This window comes from Mixophyes fleayi, chromosome 7 (assembly GCF_038048845.1).
Source record: "Mixophyes fleayi isolate aMixFle1 chromosome 7, aMixFle1.hap1, whole genome shotgun sequence".
In the NCBI taxonomy this organism is placed as follows: domain Eukaryota; kingdom Metazoa; phylum Chordata; class Amphibia; order Anura; family Limnodynastidae; genus Mixophyes; species Mixophyes fleayi.
In genome coordinates, this window is record NC_134408.1 from 152,917,331 (window position 1) to 152,936,149 (window position 18,819).

The following is an 18,819-nucleotide window of genomic DNA, read 5'->3' on the forward strand; positions in this document are numbered from 1 at the left end:
TGATCTCCCCTAATACCTAGGGCTAGATTTACTAAGCTGCGGGTTTGAAAAAGCAGAGATGTTGCCCATAGCAACCAATCAGATTCTAGTTATCATTTATTTAGTACATTCTACAAAATGACAGCTAGAATCTGATTGGTTGCTATAGACAACATCCCCACTTTTTCAAACTCGCAGCTTAGTAAATATAGTCACTAATGTAAATCTAACATTCATCCTCTGAGATGTCCTATAACACACTTACACCATCTGACCACCAGAGGCCGCCACCTTGACAATTACTCCTGGGGGTAAATGTACCAAGGTCCAATTTTTTCAGCGTGTTAACATCGCGGCAAATCGCAGGTGATAACCCACGATTTTAGTCAAACATTTCTCAAATGTATCAAGCTGCGATTTTTACCCTGATCTTCAAAATCGCTGGTCATCTCTGGTGCTTTGCTGCGATGTAAAACACTCCCGTGTTAGCTAACTCTCCTGTGTTGTAGCAGCGAGCTGTATAAACACCTCACTGTTACACTGTTCTGAAATACAGCCGGAGATCCCGGCAGCTGTCAAAATTGTAAAGAATAGATCAAAGTTTAAAAAAAAAAAAAAGCGCGTGGGGTCCCCCCTCTATTCAGACTTAACCCTGCCAGACTACTGCTGGTCCCGTGAAAATCGGGGAACATTTTTGCGTCGGGTCCCCCCTAATTTCAGTGAACCAGCACTAGGCAAACCAGCCGGAGGCTGTTTAGCGCTGGGCTGGATTCCCTAGTGGGGTCCGTAAAAAAAAAATGAGCGAGCCACCCTCTAGGAATAACCAGCCCAGTGCTAAAAAAGAACTGGGGCTCTTCCTACCCCCATGGACTGTGGGTAGTAGGGTAATAACAGCAAAAATTATGTAAAAAAAACCCAAACTGACGCCATTTTGTTTAGTGGAACTACAAGTCCCAGCCATGTCAGGGTGCCCTACACAGTGTGGGCATGCTGATTCTTGTATAACTGCAAACACCAGCAGGCCCGCTCGTTTTTTTCGACAGACCCCACTCCCTAGGGAATCCAGGCCAGCACTGAACAGCCTGGGGTTGGTTGTCTTTATGGCAGGGGGACCCCTGACGCATGTTCCCCTGCTATAGTGCCTCCAACCCCGGCTGGTTTGCCTAGTTCTGGTTGCATGAAAATCAGGGGGACCCCACGCAAATTTTTCCCCGATTTCCACACAACCAGCAGTAAGCCGGCAGCACTAGGGTTAACAGTGCTCGGATGGGGGAACCCCAGGCTTTTTTATTTGAACATTTATCTATTTTTAAACTTTTAACAGCTGCGGGGACCTATGGCTGTAGAAGTAGACAATGTAACAGTGATGTTTACTAATCACACTGCTAGGAAACACAGGAGTTAGCTAAACATGGGAGTTTTTGACATTGCAGCAACTCCCTATAGATAACCAGTGATTTTTAAGACAGAGTAAAAATCACAGTTTAATACATCTGGCGACTTGGGAACTAAAATTGTGGGTTATCACCCGCAATTTGCCGCAATTTTAAACCGCTGAAAAAATCGGACATTGATAAATTTACCCCCTGGTCTCATCCAAGATAACCAATGCTGTGTTGCAGGTGGCCATCTTGTTATGTGAATGGGCCTATAAATAGTGACATCTTGTTATGCTCAATGCGTGTTGAGTACTGCGGTTTCCACCATACTCTGTGCCCAATATGTCTTCTTCTGTTTATGAGATGAAGGAACAATTGACCCTTTTAAACAAGATTATTATATATTATTATATTATTATACCATTGTCTGTTCTGTCCCATCGATCCCAGTAAAGTTATAACTCATACACAGACGGATGCTGCAGATCTCCTCCAGGTCTCCGCACAGGGGATGAAGTGCGACTATCGACCAGATCGATAAAGAGAGAGATCTACTCCCTTACAAGATGTTTGGACCCCTCGCACTATTATCTCCAGTGTATAAAGATCAGTGGGGACGGTGTTTACTACCATCCCATACATGAAAATCTTCAGTTTCCTAACCACAAATATACTTCCTCCAAACAAAAATAATATTCATGAAAAATCTCTCTGGCTTCTCGTCTCCTAACCTCTCTCTTCTATTTTCTTAACCCGTATGGAGCAAAGAACATTTCTCTTTCTCTGCGAGTTCCTGGAGCAGAGAGCGTCAGTAAAACGAATGTGGTATTATAGTGACTTCTCCACTTCCCTCAGTAATGAGTTCATTTACAACTGCACGGAACTGTCACTGTACAATATTCCCCACTGCGGCTGAGCTACCAGCCGTGACAAGTTACACAATTACCCAATCCTGCAGTGATCCTCTGTCTCCGCACAGCGCAGGATATTCATACCCACTGCACCAACAACAGTCAGACTGGGCTGTGGTGAGAGCAAAGTTAGTTAATTATTGGAAACTGTTGGTGACACATACGTAGCTGAGCTTCTTCTGGGTCCAAATGTCATCCCTGGTAAAGGGATGTCTTGTGTCCATGTCTGATTACTGTATATATGTCTACTGATGTAGTGCAGGGAGGAGAGAGAACTGTACAGAGCACAAACCAGGGAGCAGAGAGAACTGCACAGAGCACAAACCAGGGAGCAGAGAGAACTGCACAGAGTACAAACCAGTCTTCTGCTCATACCCCTGACATTAGTGTGTAGTAAGTGGTAAGAGATCCCTGCTGCTGTGTGATCTGTCTACTGACACAGTGCAGGGAGGAGAGAGAACTGTACAGAGCACAAACCAGGGAGCAGAGAGAACTGTACAGAGCACAAACCAGGGAGCAGAGATAATTGTACAGAGCACAAACCAGTCTCCAGCTCTAACCCCTGACATTAGTGTGTAGTAAGTGGTAAGAGATGCTTGCTGCTGTGTGATCTGTCCACTGACACAGTGCATGGAGGAGAGAGAACTGTACAGAGCACAAACCAGGGAGCAGAGAGAACTGTACAGAGCACAAACCAGTCTCCAGCTCTAACCCCAGACATTAGTGTGTAGTAAGTAGTGTGGGATCCCTGCTGCTGTGTGACCTGTCTACTGACACAGTGCAGGGAGGAGTGAGAACTGTGTAGAACACAAACAAGTCTCCTGCTCTATTCTCTGACATTAGTGTGTAGTAAGTGGTGCGAGATCCCTGCTGCTGATAGATCAGGTGTGCGGGACACAAGTTGAGTTCTTGCAGAAATATGCAGAATCTGGAACGCAGGTTTAAGGCATGAAGCTCAATAACTGAAAGAAAGTTGTCAGCGCTTATCCTTTAAACTGCATATCTGTGTGTTTCTAGCAAAATGAAAACATGAGGTATTAGTTCATATTTTGATCAAAAGACTTAAGCCTGCATCCCACGTCAAGGGTACCTCATTTTATGCAGGTCCTACACTGACCTATATGCTTTAAACACTATTAAAATGCAGTTAAAATCAGATGCACTCACCTCCCAGGTATAGGGGTTTACATCTAGCAAAGGCTGGCTTGTGAGCCACACCCAAATGTGCCTTGAATAGGCTTGATGGACAGCTGCTATGACAAAAAGGCAATATTTTGAAACAAAACCAGAGAAAAATAAGCCCGCGCTCGGTATATCCCACATTATATATGGCACCAGCTGCTTGGCAACAAGCCCGCGCTCTATATATCCCATATTGTATGTGGTACCAGCTGCGTGGCAATATAAATGCCCATATATGTATACAAAACAGAAAGAAAGTTGTCAGCGCTTATCCTTTAAACTGCATATCTGTGTGTTTCTAGCAAAATGAAAACATGAGGTATTAGTTCATATTTTGATCAAAAGACTTAAGCCTGCATCCCACGTCAAGGGTACCTCATTATATGCAGGTCCTACACTGACCTATATGCTTTAAACACTATTAAAATGCAGTTAAAATCAGATGCACTCACCTCCCAGGTATAGGGGTTTACATCTAGCAAAGGCTGGCTTGTGAGCCACACCCAAATGTGCCTTGAATAGGCTTGATGGACAGCCAAGCAGCTGGTACCATATATAATGTGGGATATACCGAGCGCGGGCTTATTTTTCTCTGGTTTTGTTTCAAAATATTGCCTTTTTGTCATAGCAGCTGTCCATCAAGCCTATTCAAGGCACATTTGGGTGTGGCTCACATGAAGCTCAATAACTGGCAACTTTCTGGTGAACGGTCACCGTCATAGCGCGTGCCTGTCCCTTCGATTTGTCCGATGTGGAAAGTTTGCGCATAAATCTTCAACCATGCACAGATGTGTGAAAAACTTATCTTCAATTGCAGCGTATGGGGCACGTCATTCTGGAATTGAATAGGGACTTAATGACATGATTAAGCCCTGCCCCCATATTCAATCCCGTGATATCCCGGGAGGTGTGCCTACTCCTCCGAGAGGACTCCCCGAAATTTGTGAGCCTCCCGGGAATTCTGGGAGAGTAGGGAAGTATGAGGTAAGGGTCTGAGGGAAGCAGCAGCCTAGGTTGATGGGAGAAACCATCCTCATTCTTCTCCACTCCCCCCACTCCCTCCCCCTACAATAAATCACAGAGGGGGGCTCATACTCGGTGGAGACAGCAAGGTGTGACGTGTCATTTTACACACGTGTGCCTTAAGCATGTTGGGAGGACAACTGGGCTTCCAGATCCCCCTGGATTTTCCCAGTATTACTTTTCCTGTTAAATTTTCTATTTTATGTATATAACATGGCTGTTTATGTAGAAATTTTGACAAGGAAAACTTAGGTCGAGACCAGGAAATCTGGAATTTGAAAGTGGAAACACTGGGAGCTCTCTCTTCAATCCGGACAGCAGACGCAGCACAAGTACACTCCTCCTCTCATCATCATCATCAGCCATTTATATAGCGCCACCAACTGCTTAGCGCTGTACAGAGAACTCACTCACCTCAGTCCCTGCCCCATAGGAGCTTACAGTCTAAATTCATTAACATACACACACAATCGAACTCATGTGTTATGAGCGCTGCGCTAATTGCGACAGCTCACTGCCACCGTATTTCACCTGAGCTTCCGCGCTGCTTTGATGGCTCAAACTTCTGTCCTGGGTGTTGCCTAGGCAACAGCCAGGACGCCACTTCACCTCTCTACGTCCCAGCCATTGCCTTGGCAGCTGGGACCCTTCTGTATCTCTCCGCACCCGGCTGTTTGACAAGCAGTCAGAGAGCGCAATTGCATTTGCAGTCACCTGATTGCATTCATCATTGCGGGCTGAGGGTGTGCCCCTTCTCCTCCTCTGATAGGCCCTCTCTCATTTAAAAGGAAGGGAGGGCTTAGCCCACTTCCCAGTGAAGTAGGCAGATTTATATCCAAAATGCCACAATTCCCTGATAATCGCGGCATTTGGCCCCATGGCCAAAATGACACAATTTTCTAAGCCTGCCCCCCACATGCCCACCTCACCCCAGCAGCTCCTGGACGCCGACTGCCGTAAGTTGGCAAGTATGATATACTTCTATACCTCTAATACAAGGGGTATATTAACTATTTGGCGGTTCCACAGGACTGTCAATTCCCGGCGCTTTGAAGTCATTTTTTTAAATGGCACTTTTATTAAAGACGAAGCCCATCGGGTTTTGTCTTTAATAAAATTGCAGTTTGAAGAAAATTACTTCAAATCGCGGAGAACAGGCGCATAGTAAATATACCCCAAAGAGTTTAGAAAACGTATGAAACAGAATTTCTTGGTAAAACTTGAACTATCTTTGCAAGTGTTTAATTACTGAGAATAGTAATTAAACGGTCATTATTTGCCTTTTAGCCCCTCAGTAGTATCAGACAGACTGAGGAATGTGGAGCTTAGCTGCCCTATTACCATTTATATCAATAGCCCATTCATTGTACTAAGGTTTCTACAACTAGCGCACAGGGTGGAGCCTCCATTATATAAATGGTCAAGCTCTGCAATTCTTGTGTTCTGGACGCATTCTCAAACCAATGAATGTGTCGGTTTCACAGCTATGCCCCATGGGTCAGGAATTTTGGAGGTATTCCTGTGCATGGCAGAGCAGCGGTAACGGGCGTACACCTGCCACTGGTGCGCACGGCAATGAATGGGTGTTTGGAGGGGGGTTAAGGGGCAGCCTAATGCTTTAAACGTGCAAGGTACGCCCCCAGGGGCTTAGATTGACCCAAATAACCCGATCCAATTTGCCCATTGACACGATTCCTGTTGTTCCAATGTTTTCAAGGCATGCTACAGGTCCGGCAGGAAAAACACAGCTGACAATATTTTATAATATGTTCCATGGATATATTTTTCCATGGATGTATCTCACATAACCTCTTTCCAGACAGGTTACGTGAGATACAATATCTGCGGACCTTGGAGAAGTACAATCCCCATCATCACATGAGAGACATTTCCAGAGACAAAAATTTCCAGATCAAATTTTTTAAAAGTTAAACTAACACCATCAGCTCTGAATGCAGCTTGATCATCTGAGCAAGGAGCCAATCAGTGCTCCGTTTCTTGTGCTGTGCTGTCAGGTTTGTCTCTCTGTCTCATCACACTCAGCATAGTCTCGGGAACCTTAAAGAACTACAATCCCCATCATCTTATGCTCCCTGGACATGGTCATTATGTAGTATTTTGACCTTTAATACCTATTGACCATACATGCCGACTCTCCTGGAATGTCCGGGAGGCTCCCGAGTCTGCGGTTCTATTGGAGGGTGGGAGAAGTAGGCGGGGACTAAGGCTGATGAAGCGCAGCGTGTCATCGTGTGGCGGTAGAGGTGGGTGGGGGGGATAAAGACACGTGACCCTGGCTTTAGAGACGTCCCCTCTCCCGGAGGGCAGGTCTAGACAGTCCGGTATGGACATGTAAAGCCCAGAGAATTACAATATGTAGTGAGAATTGCATCTTCTATATAAAATAACAGGAACTGTACAAGACAATTAGTATGAACTGGAAAAACAGGGACATTCCCTGGGACGGTCCTGCAAGTTAGGGATGGTTGGCAGCTACGCAGTCGCTCTCTGCCTGTCAATTCAAAATGGCTGCTCTTGAATCCCACCTGGGAACGCCGTGACAAACAGGAGACATGGGGACAACATGGCTGGATAGAGGTAGTGTGACATATGGACTCATGGGAGATAACAGCCTCCACTCATTTCCTATTTGTCCTATTGTAGGAACCAGAGCTGAATTATTAGCTGGAGCTACAGTTATTATCAACAGTTACTTCATTATGACCAGTATTGTGGTAACACTATGAAATCTGCTCACATATATAATACTCTACCAATACGGCCGCTCAGGTCAGACACATGTGGCCTCTAGTAAGATGGACGATCCCTCAGAGTCTAAAGAAATGTCACATGCAGGTTTTCCTTGAGACAAATAAAGGGAGACATTTTGTCAGCTACAGAGACGAACTGTAACAAATATGATGGACGACGACAAAATGGCAACCAAACTAGGGTAATGAACTAAAACAGTTCGGTCTCTAGGAACCAAAGTAATCTCCTTACAAAGCTGCCAATCAGGAAACTCTGCTGCGTCACCACTAGAGATATGTAACCGGAAAAGGCGGGGCAAGAGTGAAAGCGAGGCCTGGAGCGCAGAATGAGAACAGGCATTTCCGGGTACCTGACACAAATATATAGAAGAGAGGTGAGAAATCGGGGTCTGGGTCACTCTGTTTCAGCAGTATGACGCCTCCTCCCCGGGGTGACCCCATCCCACTATATAATCTGTGTGATCCTCCTCCACCTATGTCATCAATGTGACCCCCCTCCCCCCCCCTATATAATCTGTATGACACCCCACCCTCTCTCTATATCATCTGGATGACTCCCTCCCCCCCCCCCCCCCTCATATAATCTGTATGACACCCCACCCTCTCTCTATATAATCTAGATGACTCCCTCCCCCATATCATCTGTGACACCCCCATATCATCTATGTGACAACTTCTCTTCCCATATATCATCCGCGTATCCATCTCCTCCCCTTATATTATCTGTGGGTCCATTCCCTTCCTTTATATCATTTGTTCAAATCCCCCCCCCCCCTTCCCAACTCTATATCATCTGAGTACCACCCACTCCCCCTGTATCATCTGTGTGACTCCTCTCCCTCTCCATGTATCATTTGTGTGACCCTCGACTGTCCCTATGTCATCAGTGTGACACATCCCCCAAACCCTGTATGTATTGGGACTAGAAGTTGAAGGTGGATGGGCATTTTAGGTGGAATTGCAGCAAGCTGGAATATTAATTGGTCTTTGGTGTTTACCTGTAGTTGTCTTGGTTTTCCCACTTTGTAGGATCTGGGACGGATCAGCGTTATACTGCTGCCCTTTTCTCTGGGTACCAGGAGGTGATGGGTGACGGAGATAATGCATCTTCTGAGAGATCAAAAAGAGGCTTCCAGGGCCCTAGCCAGAAGATGAATTTAGTCATTCGTGGGTTGCTCCTTTTCCTCGTTGGTGTCTTCTTGGCTTTAGTTTTAAATCTGTTACAGGTCCAGAGAAATGTGACCCTCTTCCCCCCTGACGTCCTGTCCAGTCTCTTCTCCTCCACCTGGTGGGTGCCGCTATGCTGTGGTACAGCCGCTGGTAGGTGTCCCTGTATGCGGCCTTTACTCCAGTCAATGTTTATCATATGATGTCACCTCTTTCTTCTGCTTTTACAGCTGCCATTGGGCTCTTGTACCCCTGTATCGACCGACACTTGGGGGAACCACACAAATTTAAGAGGGAATGGTCAAGTGTCATGCGCTGTGTGGCCGTGTTTGTGGGTATAAATCACGCCAGCGCTGTATCCTTTCTCCGTGTAATAGATCAGTCAGGTCTGTAGCTCATATACACACAGTGGATGGTGTCACACAGGTATCGTGCTTCTCCCATGTAAACAATTAGTAGCAGCTCAGTCTAGGACAGAAGATGGATCTTTATCAATAATGTGTAATATATATATATATATACAGCAATGGTATCAACTGATATATAAATGAACATGTCTCAGGACCACAGGGATTGATCAGCCCAACTAAACCAATAAGTGAAGAAGGAAATTAGTAAAAATAAAAACTGGGGGATTGGTGACCATTGAACAGACAAACTCGGACTGCACATGGGTTGGTTTCCCTTCCAGCGTTGTTGGTTCTTCTTACAGTCTATGGGCTTCTCCTTGACCGTTTGCCATCAGAAAGTGGACTTTGCCAATAACATGCAGCTGTCTCTCACGCTGGCTGCCTTGTCCATCGGGCTGTGGTGGACATTTGACCGGTCCCGGAGTGGCTTGGGCCTAGGGATAGGAATCGCTTTCTTTGCCACATTGGTGTCTCAGCTGTTGGTGTATAATGGAGTTTACCAGTAAGTTCTGCTGCTCAGGATGACCTTCCTCCCGAGTGTCTTTATGGTCAGGTTTCACCTCTGCCATCATCTTGTTTTCATAGATACACGTCCCCAGACTTTCTCTATGTGCGATCATGGTTGCCGTGTATTTTTTTTGCTGGAGGGATAACCATGGGAAACATTGGACGTCAGCTGGAGATGGTAGGTAGTAGGGTGGCCTGTCAATCATGGAGGTCAGGGAGACATGGACACATAGTAACAATATATATTGTGTTTCCACTAATGTATTATTTCACATTTCAGGATTACGGTCATTAAATAAAAGTCTGGGAGGGGAACAGTGACTTCTGATGAGGGGGTAAACTCTGGTGTTAGTGGGTAGAGCATCTTATATAGTTATGGGTTTCATAAATCACTATTACCTGTACATTTTACTGTGTCTAGTATAAAGTGTAGAAACTAGAAATACAATATGTGGTTATATTTTCCTGCAGAGATAAATCCTTAGTGGGTCACCTGTACGCCATGCGTATTTCATCTGATGTATATCCCATAATCCTCAGTGTCTTACTCTACCAGTAACATAAAACCACCTAGTTCTCTGAAGCTGGGAGCAGCTGTCATGGGGTCTTATAGGTCTGCACTGATTACGGAGAGTCCAACAGTACCGTGTTTTCAAAGACTGAACACTACTAGCCGGGTTTATGGAGCTCGGGGTGGTAGGACTTTAATGATAAGCCTGAGAGAGGGAACTAAGTGAAAAAGGGGTAAGATACGATGGGATTTGGCACTCTTAATGAGACCCGCATGCAAAACCTCATCAGTGAGAGGATCCCATACAGGTGTGTGATGTCATGCGCTGTCGTACGTTGGTGCGTGAGTCCTACGCTGTCTTACGTTGGTACGTGACGTCATGCGCTGTCTTACGTTGGTGCATGATGTCATGCACTGTCTTACCTTGTTTATATTTGGTCTATATATTTATGTGTATGTTTGTATATATGTATTTGTGTATGTGTGTGTGTGTGTATGTATGCTTGCATATCTGACATTACGTTTCCCCTTTATTGATTTCTCCAGTTTCATTCTAGAGTCCATTTAATATACTTCCTACGTTCTGACCAATATTTTCATTATTCTTCCTATAACATGATGGTGGGGATCGCGTTCTGTAAGCGTTTGTTAGGGATGAGCCAAACCGCTGAGTAAATTGATTGCAATATATGGAGTGGTCATTATCTCTGTGATCACAATCTAAACGTTATCTATGTGTCCTTTTCAGTACGAGCGGAAAACCTTTGCGGAGAAGTCTCACAGGGACTGATGGAGAAGGAGAATTCTGGCTAAAGGGAACAGACGTGAGTGGGAAGGTGGAAGGATCCGAGTCGTTACTCAGCTTGAGGTATTGCAATCTGTGATTGCCGCTCCTGCGGGATAAAACTCATTGCGCTGGGGAATCTGCGCACAACAGACGAATCTCTAATCAGCTGAAAGGACAATGTGTGTGTAATACCCTCTCCGTGTGGGCGCCGGGCTCTGCCTGTAGGTGTCAGTGCTGAGACAGAACTTTATTCTGTGCACAAAACCTGTCTTGTGTCGTGAACACAGAATTGATATTTTGCTTCACAGAATTTTTATTTTGAACAAACTAAAATGTGGAGAATTGTCTGCAGCCATAGCCTGCTCTGCTGATATCCTATGTACAATATTCCTGTGTGTAAGAATTGCTTGTTCTCTATCAGTGTTGCAGTAATTATGATACACGTATAACACACGTATGACACATCTGTACAGGTGATAAATGTGGGGTATTGTACATTTCCTGCTAGAAAAATTCCTATTCCTTTGGTCTCCTGGTGCTAAATAAACATCCAGCATTTGTTGTAGTTTCCTGTACTCTTCCAGCGCACGTGTGAAACTAGAAGCTGTGTTTACACGCTCCATATACTCCGTATGTGAATAACCAACCACAGTCACCCCGCTCCTCAACATGTAACATGATCACATATGGAACAGTGCAGCATACCTCCACCATCAGTCTACTGCTAATGTTACACCTTAACTAGCGTCTAGTACTCACTCTGAGGGAGCAGAGAGCCATTGTTGTTGTCTGTCCCAATCCCTCCTGTCAGTCTTATTACTGTGTAATAATCCTGTCACAATATACCACCCTGGAGGATCAATTATTATTAACCTTTATTTATTGAGCACATTACAATCTGTTATTGTGGCAGTGAATTAATGTTTGATGTATTACATACAGTTGGCAGCAAGGAACAGTTTTTTATATATTTGTTAAAAGAATTAACCCCAGAAAAATCTTTTTTTTTCTCATTTGATTCACCGATGGTTTTGGATATGAAGGTAAAATCCTGCAGAAGTTCTTGTGTTACATACAAGGACAGGTTGTGTGTATAGATTGCGGCGGTCAGCTGACATTATAGCAGGTTCATAGAATGTTTTAGGGAACAGGAAAAATATAGATAACTGTGCAGCTTTATATCTCCCTCTCTCTCCCTATCCACACACACACAATAGCCAGGGGACAGAATAAATGGAAACGCCAATGTACAGTCACGTAATAGTGCGTGTGGGCAGTGCGACCAGTAGGCACCGTGGCATTGAGTCTACCAGTGTGTGGAATGATGCAGTAACACCTGCCACAAGAAGTCACTGAAATGACGCCAGTGTCCTGGTGGTGGAAGATGAAATGCAGAAAGACTGTTTATTTATGTTAAATCTAGATGTACTCGTCTATACTGTCCCCCACCTCCTCACAGCAACGTATACACTATAATACGTTTATATCTGAGCCACTCTATGAATGTACTTACACAGTGGATTTTGATTTAAATGATCAGGTCTGGTGACTGGGAGCCCATGACATATGTCCATCCAACCATTGGGTGACCCCATTTGCTCTGTGGCTTCATCATCCTGGAAACCCCCCCTCCCGTCAGGAAAGAAATGCTGCAGCATGGGGTGAAGATGCTCACCGGGTACCAGTAGTGGTGATTAGCATTGTCCTTGTCTTCCAAACCATGCCAAGAAGATGCCCCCTCAACATTGTGGAGCCGCATTAACTGGTCAGGACTGTAGAGATCTTTAGGGTGGTGGCACTTGTTTATTGGGAACATGGTGAAGGATGATTTGTCTGATCACTTCATCAACATTTATTTCTATAGCGCCAGCAAATTCCGTAGCGCTTTACAACTAGTAACAAGCACAGTGATAAAACAATACTGGGTAATACAGACAGAGAGGTGAGAGGGCCTTACCCACAAGCTTACAATCTATGGGACAATGGCAGTCTGATGCATGAGGTCAAGTAGTTGGAGGGTTGAGAAGAGATTTAGGGGTAAATGTATCAAGCTGAGAGTTTTCCAGCGGGTTTGAAAAACCAATCAGATTCTATCTATCATTTATTTAGTACATTCTACAGAATGACAGCTAGAATCTGATTGGTTGCTATAGGCAACAACTCAACCTTTCAAACCTCTCAGCTTGATACATTTACCCCCTTAATGTGTTTAAAAGGCGTTTGGGGTTAGAAGCTTAACAGAGATGAGAGATTGAAAGTATATTTGTTTAGCAGTGTCCAGGGAATTTCGACAGGAGCTGTAGGTAGAAGTTTATGTGAAGAAATCATTGGAGCTACAAGATTTACACCAATGACGTTCTGCTTTACAAGAACTTTTTTAAGATTTCATGTTACTTTAGTGTGCGACGGCTGACATTGAAGTCAATGTGGAGTATGAAGAGTCGCTAGAGCCACTTGATCAAGGGTGTAGGGTTTGATGAAAATGAGGTTTTGCCATATCAGGGGAGGAGAATGTAGAAATTGGGGAGAAAGGGTGTTGGAGAGAGGTGGAAAACTGTTGAAGATTAACAGCTATGATTTCTGCCGGTATGAGGAGGGTTGGTAGTTAGACAGCAGAGACGGTAAAGTACTGGGGGTGAGCGTGTAGCTGTTACGGTGATGATCTGAGAGGGGGAAAGGAGCATTAAGGAAATCAGAAACTGAGTATAATCTAGAGATAACAAGATCAAGGCAGTGGCCGTCCTGATGAGTAGATGATTCAACTGACTGGGAGAGGCTGAGGGAGGAGGTTAGAGAGAGCAGTTTGGAACGTGGATTAGCAGTAGGGATGTTGGAAGATAAGAAGTGAGGGAGCAGTGCACAGAAATGTTCAATAAATTGTTGCTCCAGGAAGGTAATAGATTACAGCAACACACATTGAGAATGGATTAAAAGTCTGAATCGTATGTATTTCAAAAGATGTGAACGTGAGTGATGGGACATTTGGTAGAACTGTGAACGTGCGCTGTGGGGAGAGAAGTAGTCCAACCCCACCTCCTTGTCTGCCTTCAGGTCTGGAGGTGTGGGTGAGATGGAGACCACCATGTGAAAGTGCTGCAGGTGAGGCAGTGTCTGAATGCGTGAGCCATGTTTCTGTTATTACCAGAAGGTTGAGGTTGTATGAGAGGAAGAGATCATGTATGGAGGTAAGGTTGTTACAAACAGAGCGTGCATTCCAAAGGGCACATTTAAATGACTTTGGAAGAGAGGGGAGACAGGTGATGTGTTTGAGGTTTGCTGGATTTTGGGAATGTTCAGAAACGTGTATGGGAGTGAGGGGGACCTGGATTGAGTGATATATCACCAGCTAATAGAAGCAGAGAGAAAGATGGGTAAGATGATTGTTAGATATGTGACCTTTTTATTTCTGGCAACTTTCCTCCACTGCTCAGTAGTCCATTGCTTGTGCTCTTGGCACCACTGAACTCACAAACATGCATTGTCTGGTGTGATGAGCGGTTTATGTACTGCACACAGGCTGATAACCTGCTCTGTGGGGGTCTCGATGGGCCGTTGTCTTTTATGACGCTGCTCCCACCATGGGTTGGACTTTGCAGTCACATGATCTTCAGTTGGTCACATGTTGTGCCTTGCACTTGAGTGCAGCGATATCACTGGAGAATGCGCCTCTGGTCATTGTTCCCCTTTGATGATCCCCTCCGAGGTTCCATGCTGACATCGTCTTAGACTCTCGCTCATGAAACATTAGGGAGTTGACATTATAAAGTTGAGTTGTTTTGGTGGGTGGTAATCATATTACCTATGCAAATAATACCGACACTAAAATGCTGACACTTAAAATACTGACAAGTAGGAAATACCTAACATTGTACACTGACAGGCAATAAATACCGACAACCTAAATAACCACATGAAAGATATCCCGAGACATAAAATGCAGACAGCATGATTGCAGGCAGTGAAAATGCCGACAATCACCCTTCTGGCATTAAGATGGCAATGGCGGCTGTATACTGTTAAAAATAGGACAATAAGAAAAAAAAGCATGGAGTCCCCAAAAAATGTACCGTATATTCCAATATAATAGTCTTTTCTTCAGTCACAAAGGCCCCATATTATATACAAATGTCCATGTAAACAATCTTATCTTCAGTCCATAGGACCCCAAACTAAATCCACAGGAACAGGTTTTTAAAGTGTCAGCATTTTAGTGGCGGTATTATTTGCATAGGTAATTCGTACCCAACCTGTTTTGGTCACAGAAGCTCCTACCAAACGCATCCAACACTCGCTCCTCTGATAAGGTCACTGAGACCTCCTCTGCAGCCATACTTCCAGCCACCCGGTCCAGCATTAATATACATGGATCGTGCTGGTACTTTATATATGTAACCGGTGTGCAAGGCCGCGCTGTCAGTATGTTTGGTGTCCTTCACCCAGGTGATCCCATGGATCACCTACAGAGAATGTATATATTACCCTATATCCTCCGATCATCGCTCCACAGCAAAAACTGAGAATCACTGAAACTTTACAGAACAACTGGATATTATTATGATTATCAACATTTATATAGCACCAGCATATGTATAGCGTTTTACAATTGGGAACAAACAGTAATAAAACAGTACTGGGTAATACAGACAGACAGAGAGATGTAAGTGCTACATATCACCTATTGGTCCAGCCAGATTGTCTGCAAGAAGAGGCTGCAGGGAACGCTGGAAGGGTTGGAGTTGGGGAAAGTCTTGTTGTATGAGGAAGGGGGGGGGGGGAGTAATTCCACAGAGTGGGTGAAACATCCGGTACCCGGGAATGGGAGCAGTTGTACTAAAGCAAGTTCCTCTTTCTATGCTCAGCCGTGGTCCACCAGTATATAGTGTGTGTGTGTGTGTGTGTATATATACATACACACTGTGTGTACGGTGTGGACTCTTGTCCATCCATTGCTATCCAGGGGATGGTGGGTGGAATTGGATAAAACGCATCTCATTGATGGAGCCCCCTCCACAGATGATCACTTCTTCCCTAGCACAGGACATTTCTGCTCAATACTATTTAATTACAATTATGTTTATTTATTATATTTTTAAAATTTATTTTTTTATTGAGAATATTTAAAGATAACAAATTAGTAAATATTATTATGATAAGTAAATACACATAATTCCTCATAAGGCTGATCCAGGTTTTCCCGACGGAATGAGGATTTCAGAGCCGATATATTTCTAGATCTCAGAGGTTTGTGTCATAACGTGAAGGAATCAGAGTCGTTGTATTTGGAAGACGACTGAAAAACAGGAGAGACTGGATCTCACAATTTGGAGGCTGTCTGTCTTATTTGTGCGGTGTGAGAAGATAAATAGGACAATACAAATGGATCATGAGCTATTCTTTTAATTGACCACATGTCCTATTGACTGAAATAATTAGCGTATAATTAGTTTACAGCTCCTCACAGCAAAGCCGGACAGTTAGAAATTCTCATGTTGTGCAGCTGTTTTCTCTCTCGCTCCGTCGGTGTCAAATGAAGGAGATGAAGACTGAGGTTTTTATCTATCACTTGTAGGTTTCACACTCCTGTGTTCTATGGCGGCACCGAGCTGTGATCCCCATCGATCCAACAAGCTGCTTTACTGTCAACAAACGTCCTCATCTCCTGACAATGCTGTAAAATCTTTATTTCAGTGTTGTGTCGTCAACTATCCGTCTAAAGTTGAAGTGACAAGTGACACTAATCTGTAGATTTGGTATCAATGATTTGTGCGCTGTTACTGCTGCAGAGCCGGGGATATCTCCGAGCCGCTTCCTGTACAGATCCACAATCATTATATAGGAGGAAACAAGGCCAATCCTGGAGTCATGTCCATGTGTCAGACCTTGGCATCACTTTATGTTTGTAAGTTTTTTTTCTCCTATAACATTTTACACTTTTTTTTACCCGTCCATTATGATATAATACATCTCAGTGGTGTGAGGGCCCACAGCAGAGCTGTAACTAGGGGCGAGAAAGACAAATGCCGCCCCCCTAGCACCCAATTTTAACCAAATGAACCTAAAATATTCCTAAATTGCGCCCACGTTCAGCTTTGCGCACTGGGCGAGCGCCTCTGTCGCACAGCCCTAGTTACGGGCCTGGCCCACAGCCTCAGACTGTAGGAAGGTCCTGGCTGGGGTAAATCTGGCAGTGTGCTTACATATAAACCAGTGTACAGATATGCCGCGTGCAGAGGATGTCATGCGACACGGACGTAGGCTGCTCTGTTCTGCCGCATTCAGAGCTGGAGCAGCCGACTGGGGAAGGTTCTGCCGGTCGGTCACTTCCCACCACTGATATAAACAATGTAATAATACTGATGTAGCTGTTTTATCCAACGCAGTCCATTAGTAGTTCAATAAAATATAGTGAAGGATTTATTCTGATAAATATTTGGTTAAAATGATAGAGCAACATTAAAGAGGTTCTTCTACCTCTGTAGATCTCCGAGCACTGGGTTGTGGGCCCCATGTACCAGCAATTGGGTGTTTGTCATTGGATCTATCAGGCTGGTAAAATTAACAGTAATGTATATAATATTACACTACATAAGTATGACAGAAGGAGGATAGTACATGTACGATGGCAAAGGACAGTACAGCGTTATATAATATTATCCTATACCACTAGATACGTTGATCAGCCACAACAGTAAAACTAATGACAAGTGAAGTGAAAAACATTGATTATTTGGTTACAATGGCACCTATCAAGGAGTGGGATATATTAGGCAGCGAGTGAACAGACAGCCGGCGGAGGCAGTGTGATGCTCTGGGCAATGTTCTGCTGGGAAACCTTGGGTCCTGGCATTCATGTGGATGTTACTTTAAGACGTACCACCTACCTAAACATTGTTGTAGACCAAGTACACCCCTTCATGGTAACGGTATTCCCTGATGGCCTCTTTCTTTTAATGCGCCCTATCACACTGCAGGAATGGTTTAAGAAACATGAGAAAGAGATCAAGGTGTTGACTTGGCCTCAAATTCTCCAGATCTCAATCCAATCATCTGTGGGATCTGCTGGAAAAACAAGTCCGAGCCATGGAGGCCCCACCTCACAACTAACAGGACTTACAGGATCTGCTGCTATCGTCTTGGTGCCAGATACCACAGGACACCTTCAGAGGTCTTGTGGAGACCTCGACGGGTCAGAGCTGTTTTGGCTGCATGAGGGAGATCTGCACTATATTAGGCAGGAGGTTCTAATATTGTGGCTGATCAGCGTATAGTATAATATATACACTACTGTACTATACGTCATAAATGTACTATCCTCCCGCTGTGATACTTATATAGTATTATAAAAAAAGAAAAGTGTGACAGGTGTAGTATAATACGGTGTAGTATGATATTATACTATAACATATCCTCCACCTGTCAGAGTATATTATATAATATTGCACTTCTTCCTTTAATATTACAATGTCATATATGTACTAGTCTTCGCCTGTCATACATGTATTGTAGATGAACCAACAGTGTATCATTCGGTCCATATAATACATGCGTGTAGATGTATAATACAAGACGGAGCCATTCCCATTGTCTTATATAAACTCCATCATTCGTGCAGCCTGCACCATGCATGGACTGGCGGGGGGAGGAGAGGGCTGACGGTGATTGATCGTCCTCTCAGTGTCCTCAGTATTTTCTCTCTGCTCGGAGGGAGCTGCATTCGCTTGGAACAAAACATTAGACCATCTCGTGACCTCAGAGGACATTTAAATAAAATATCTCTCCCTTGCCGGGGAAGCTGATTTCCTCTGCTGTTTTATGTCACTTATCCTAATTCACTCACAGCATCTCCTCCGCACTCTAATCTCTTCCCTGATTTCTTGATTTCCTCTCCAATGGCCCAGTATTCTGCACCTATGTGTATTCTCTTCCTGGAGCCGTTAAATATAACTGTATATTCTATAACTGAGGCAGCCTAATTACTAGTCAGGTGCAGATAGTACGGCATGTATGTAAATACGTCTGATAATCTCTCATTATTCAGGCTGTCTCTGGGAACCGCAGCACCTCTCGTCTTATCTCTCTCTCTCGCTCCTTCTGTCTACGAGCTGTGATACCTCTTTGGGATTCAAGGTGCCTCTGTTAAAGCTTTCACCTGCCTTGCCAGGAATGATTGATTACACCACACAGACTGTGTG

General features: G+C 44.3%; 1 protein-coding gene across 1 annotated transcript; it reads left to right on the forward strand.

Moving 5' to 3' along the window:
• Window positions 1-7,516: 7,516 nt before the first annotated feature.
• Window positions 7,517-11,192, forward strand: INSIG2 (insulin induced gene 2). The gene is made up of 6 exons (XM_075181211.1): window positions 7,517-7,619; window positions 8,275-8,565; window positions 8,643-8,767; window positions 9,158-9,324; window positions 9,408-9,507; window positions 10,589-11,192. The coding sequence occupies exons 2-6, from the start codon at window positions 8,331-8,333 to the stop codon at window positions 10,628-10,630; spliced, it is 669 nt and encodes a 222-aa protein (XP_075037312.1). The 5' UTR covers window positions 7,517-7,619; window positions 8,275-8,330; the 3' UTR covers window positions 10,631-11,192.
• The last annotated feature ends 7,627 nt before the right edge of the window (window positions 11,193-18,819 follow it).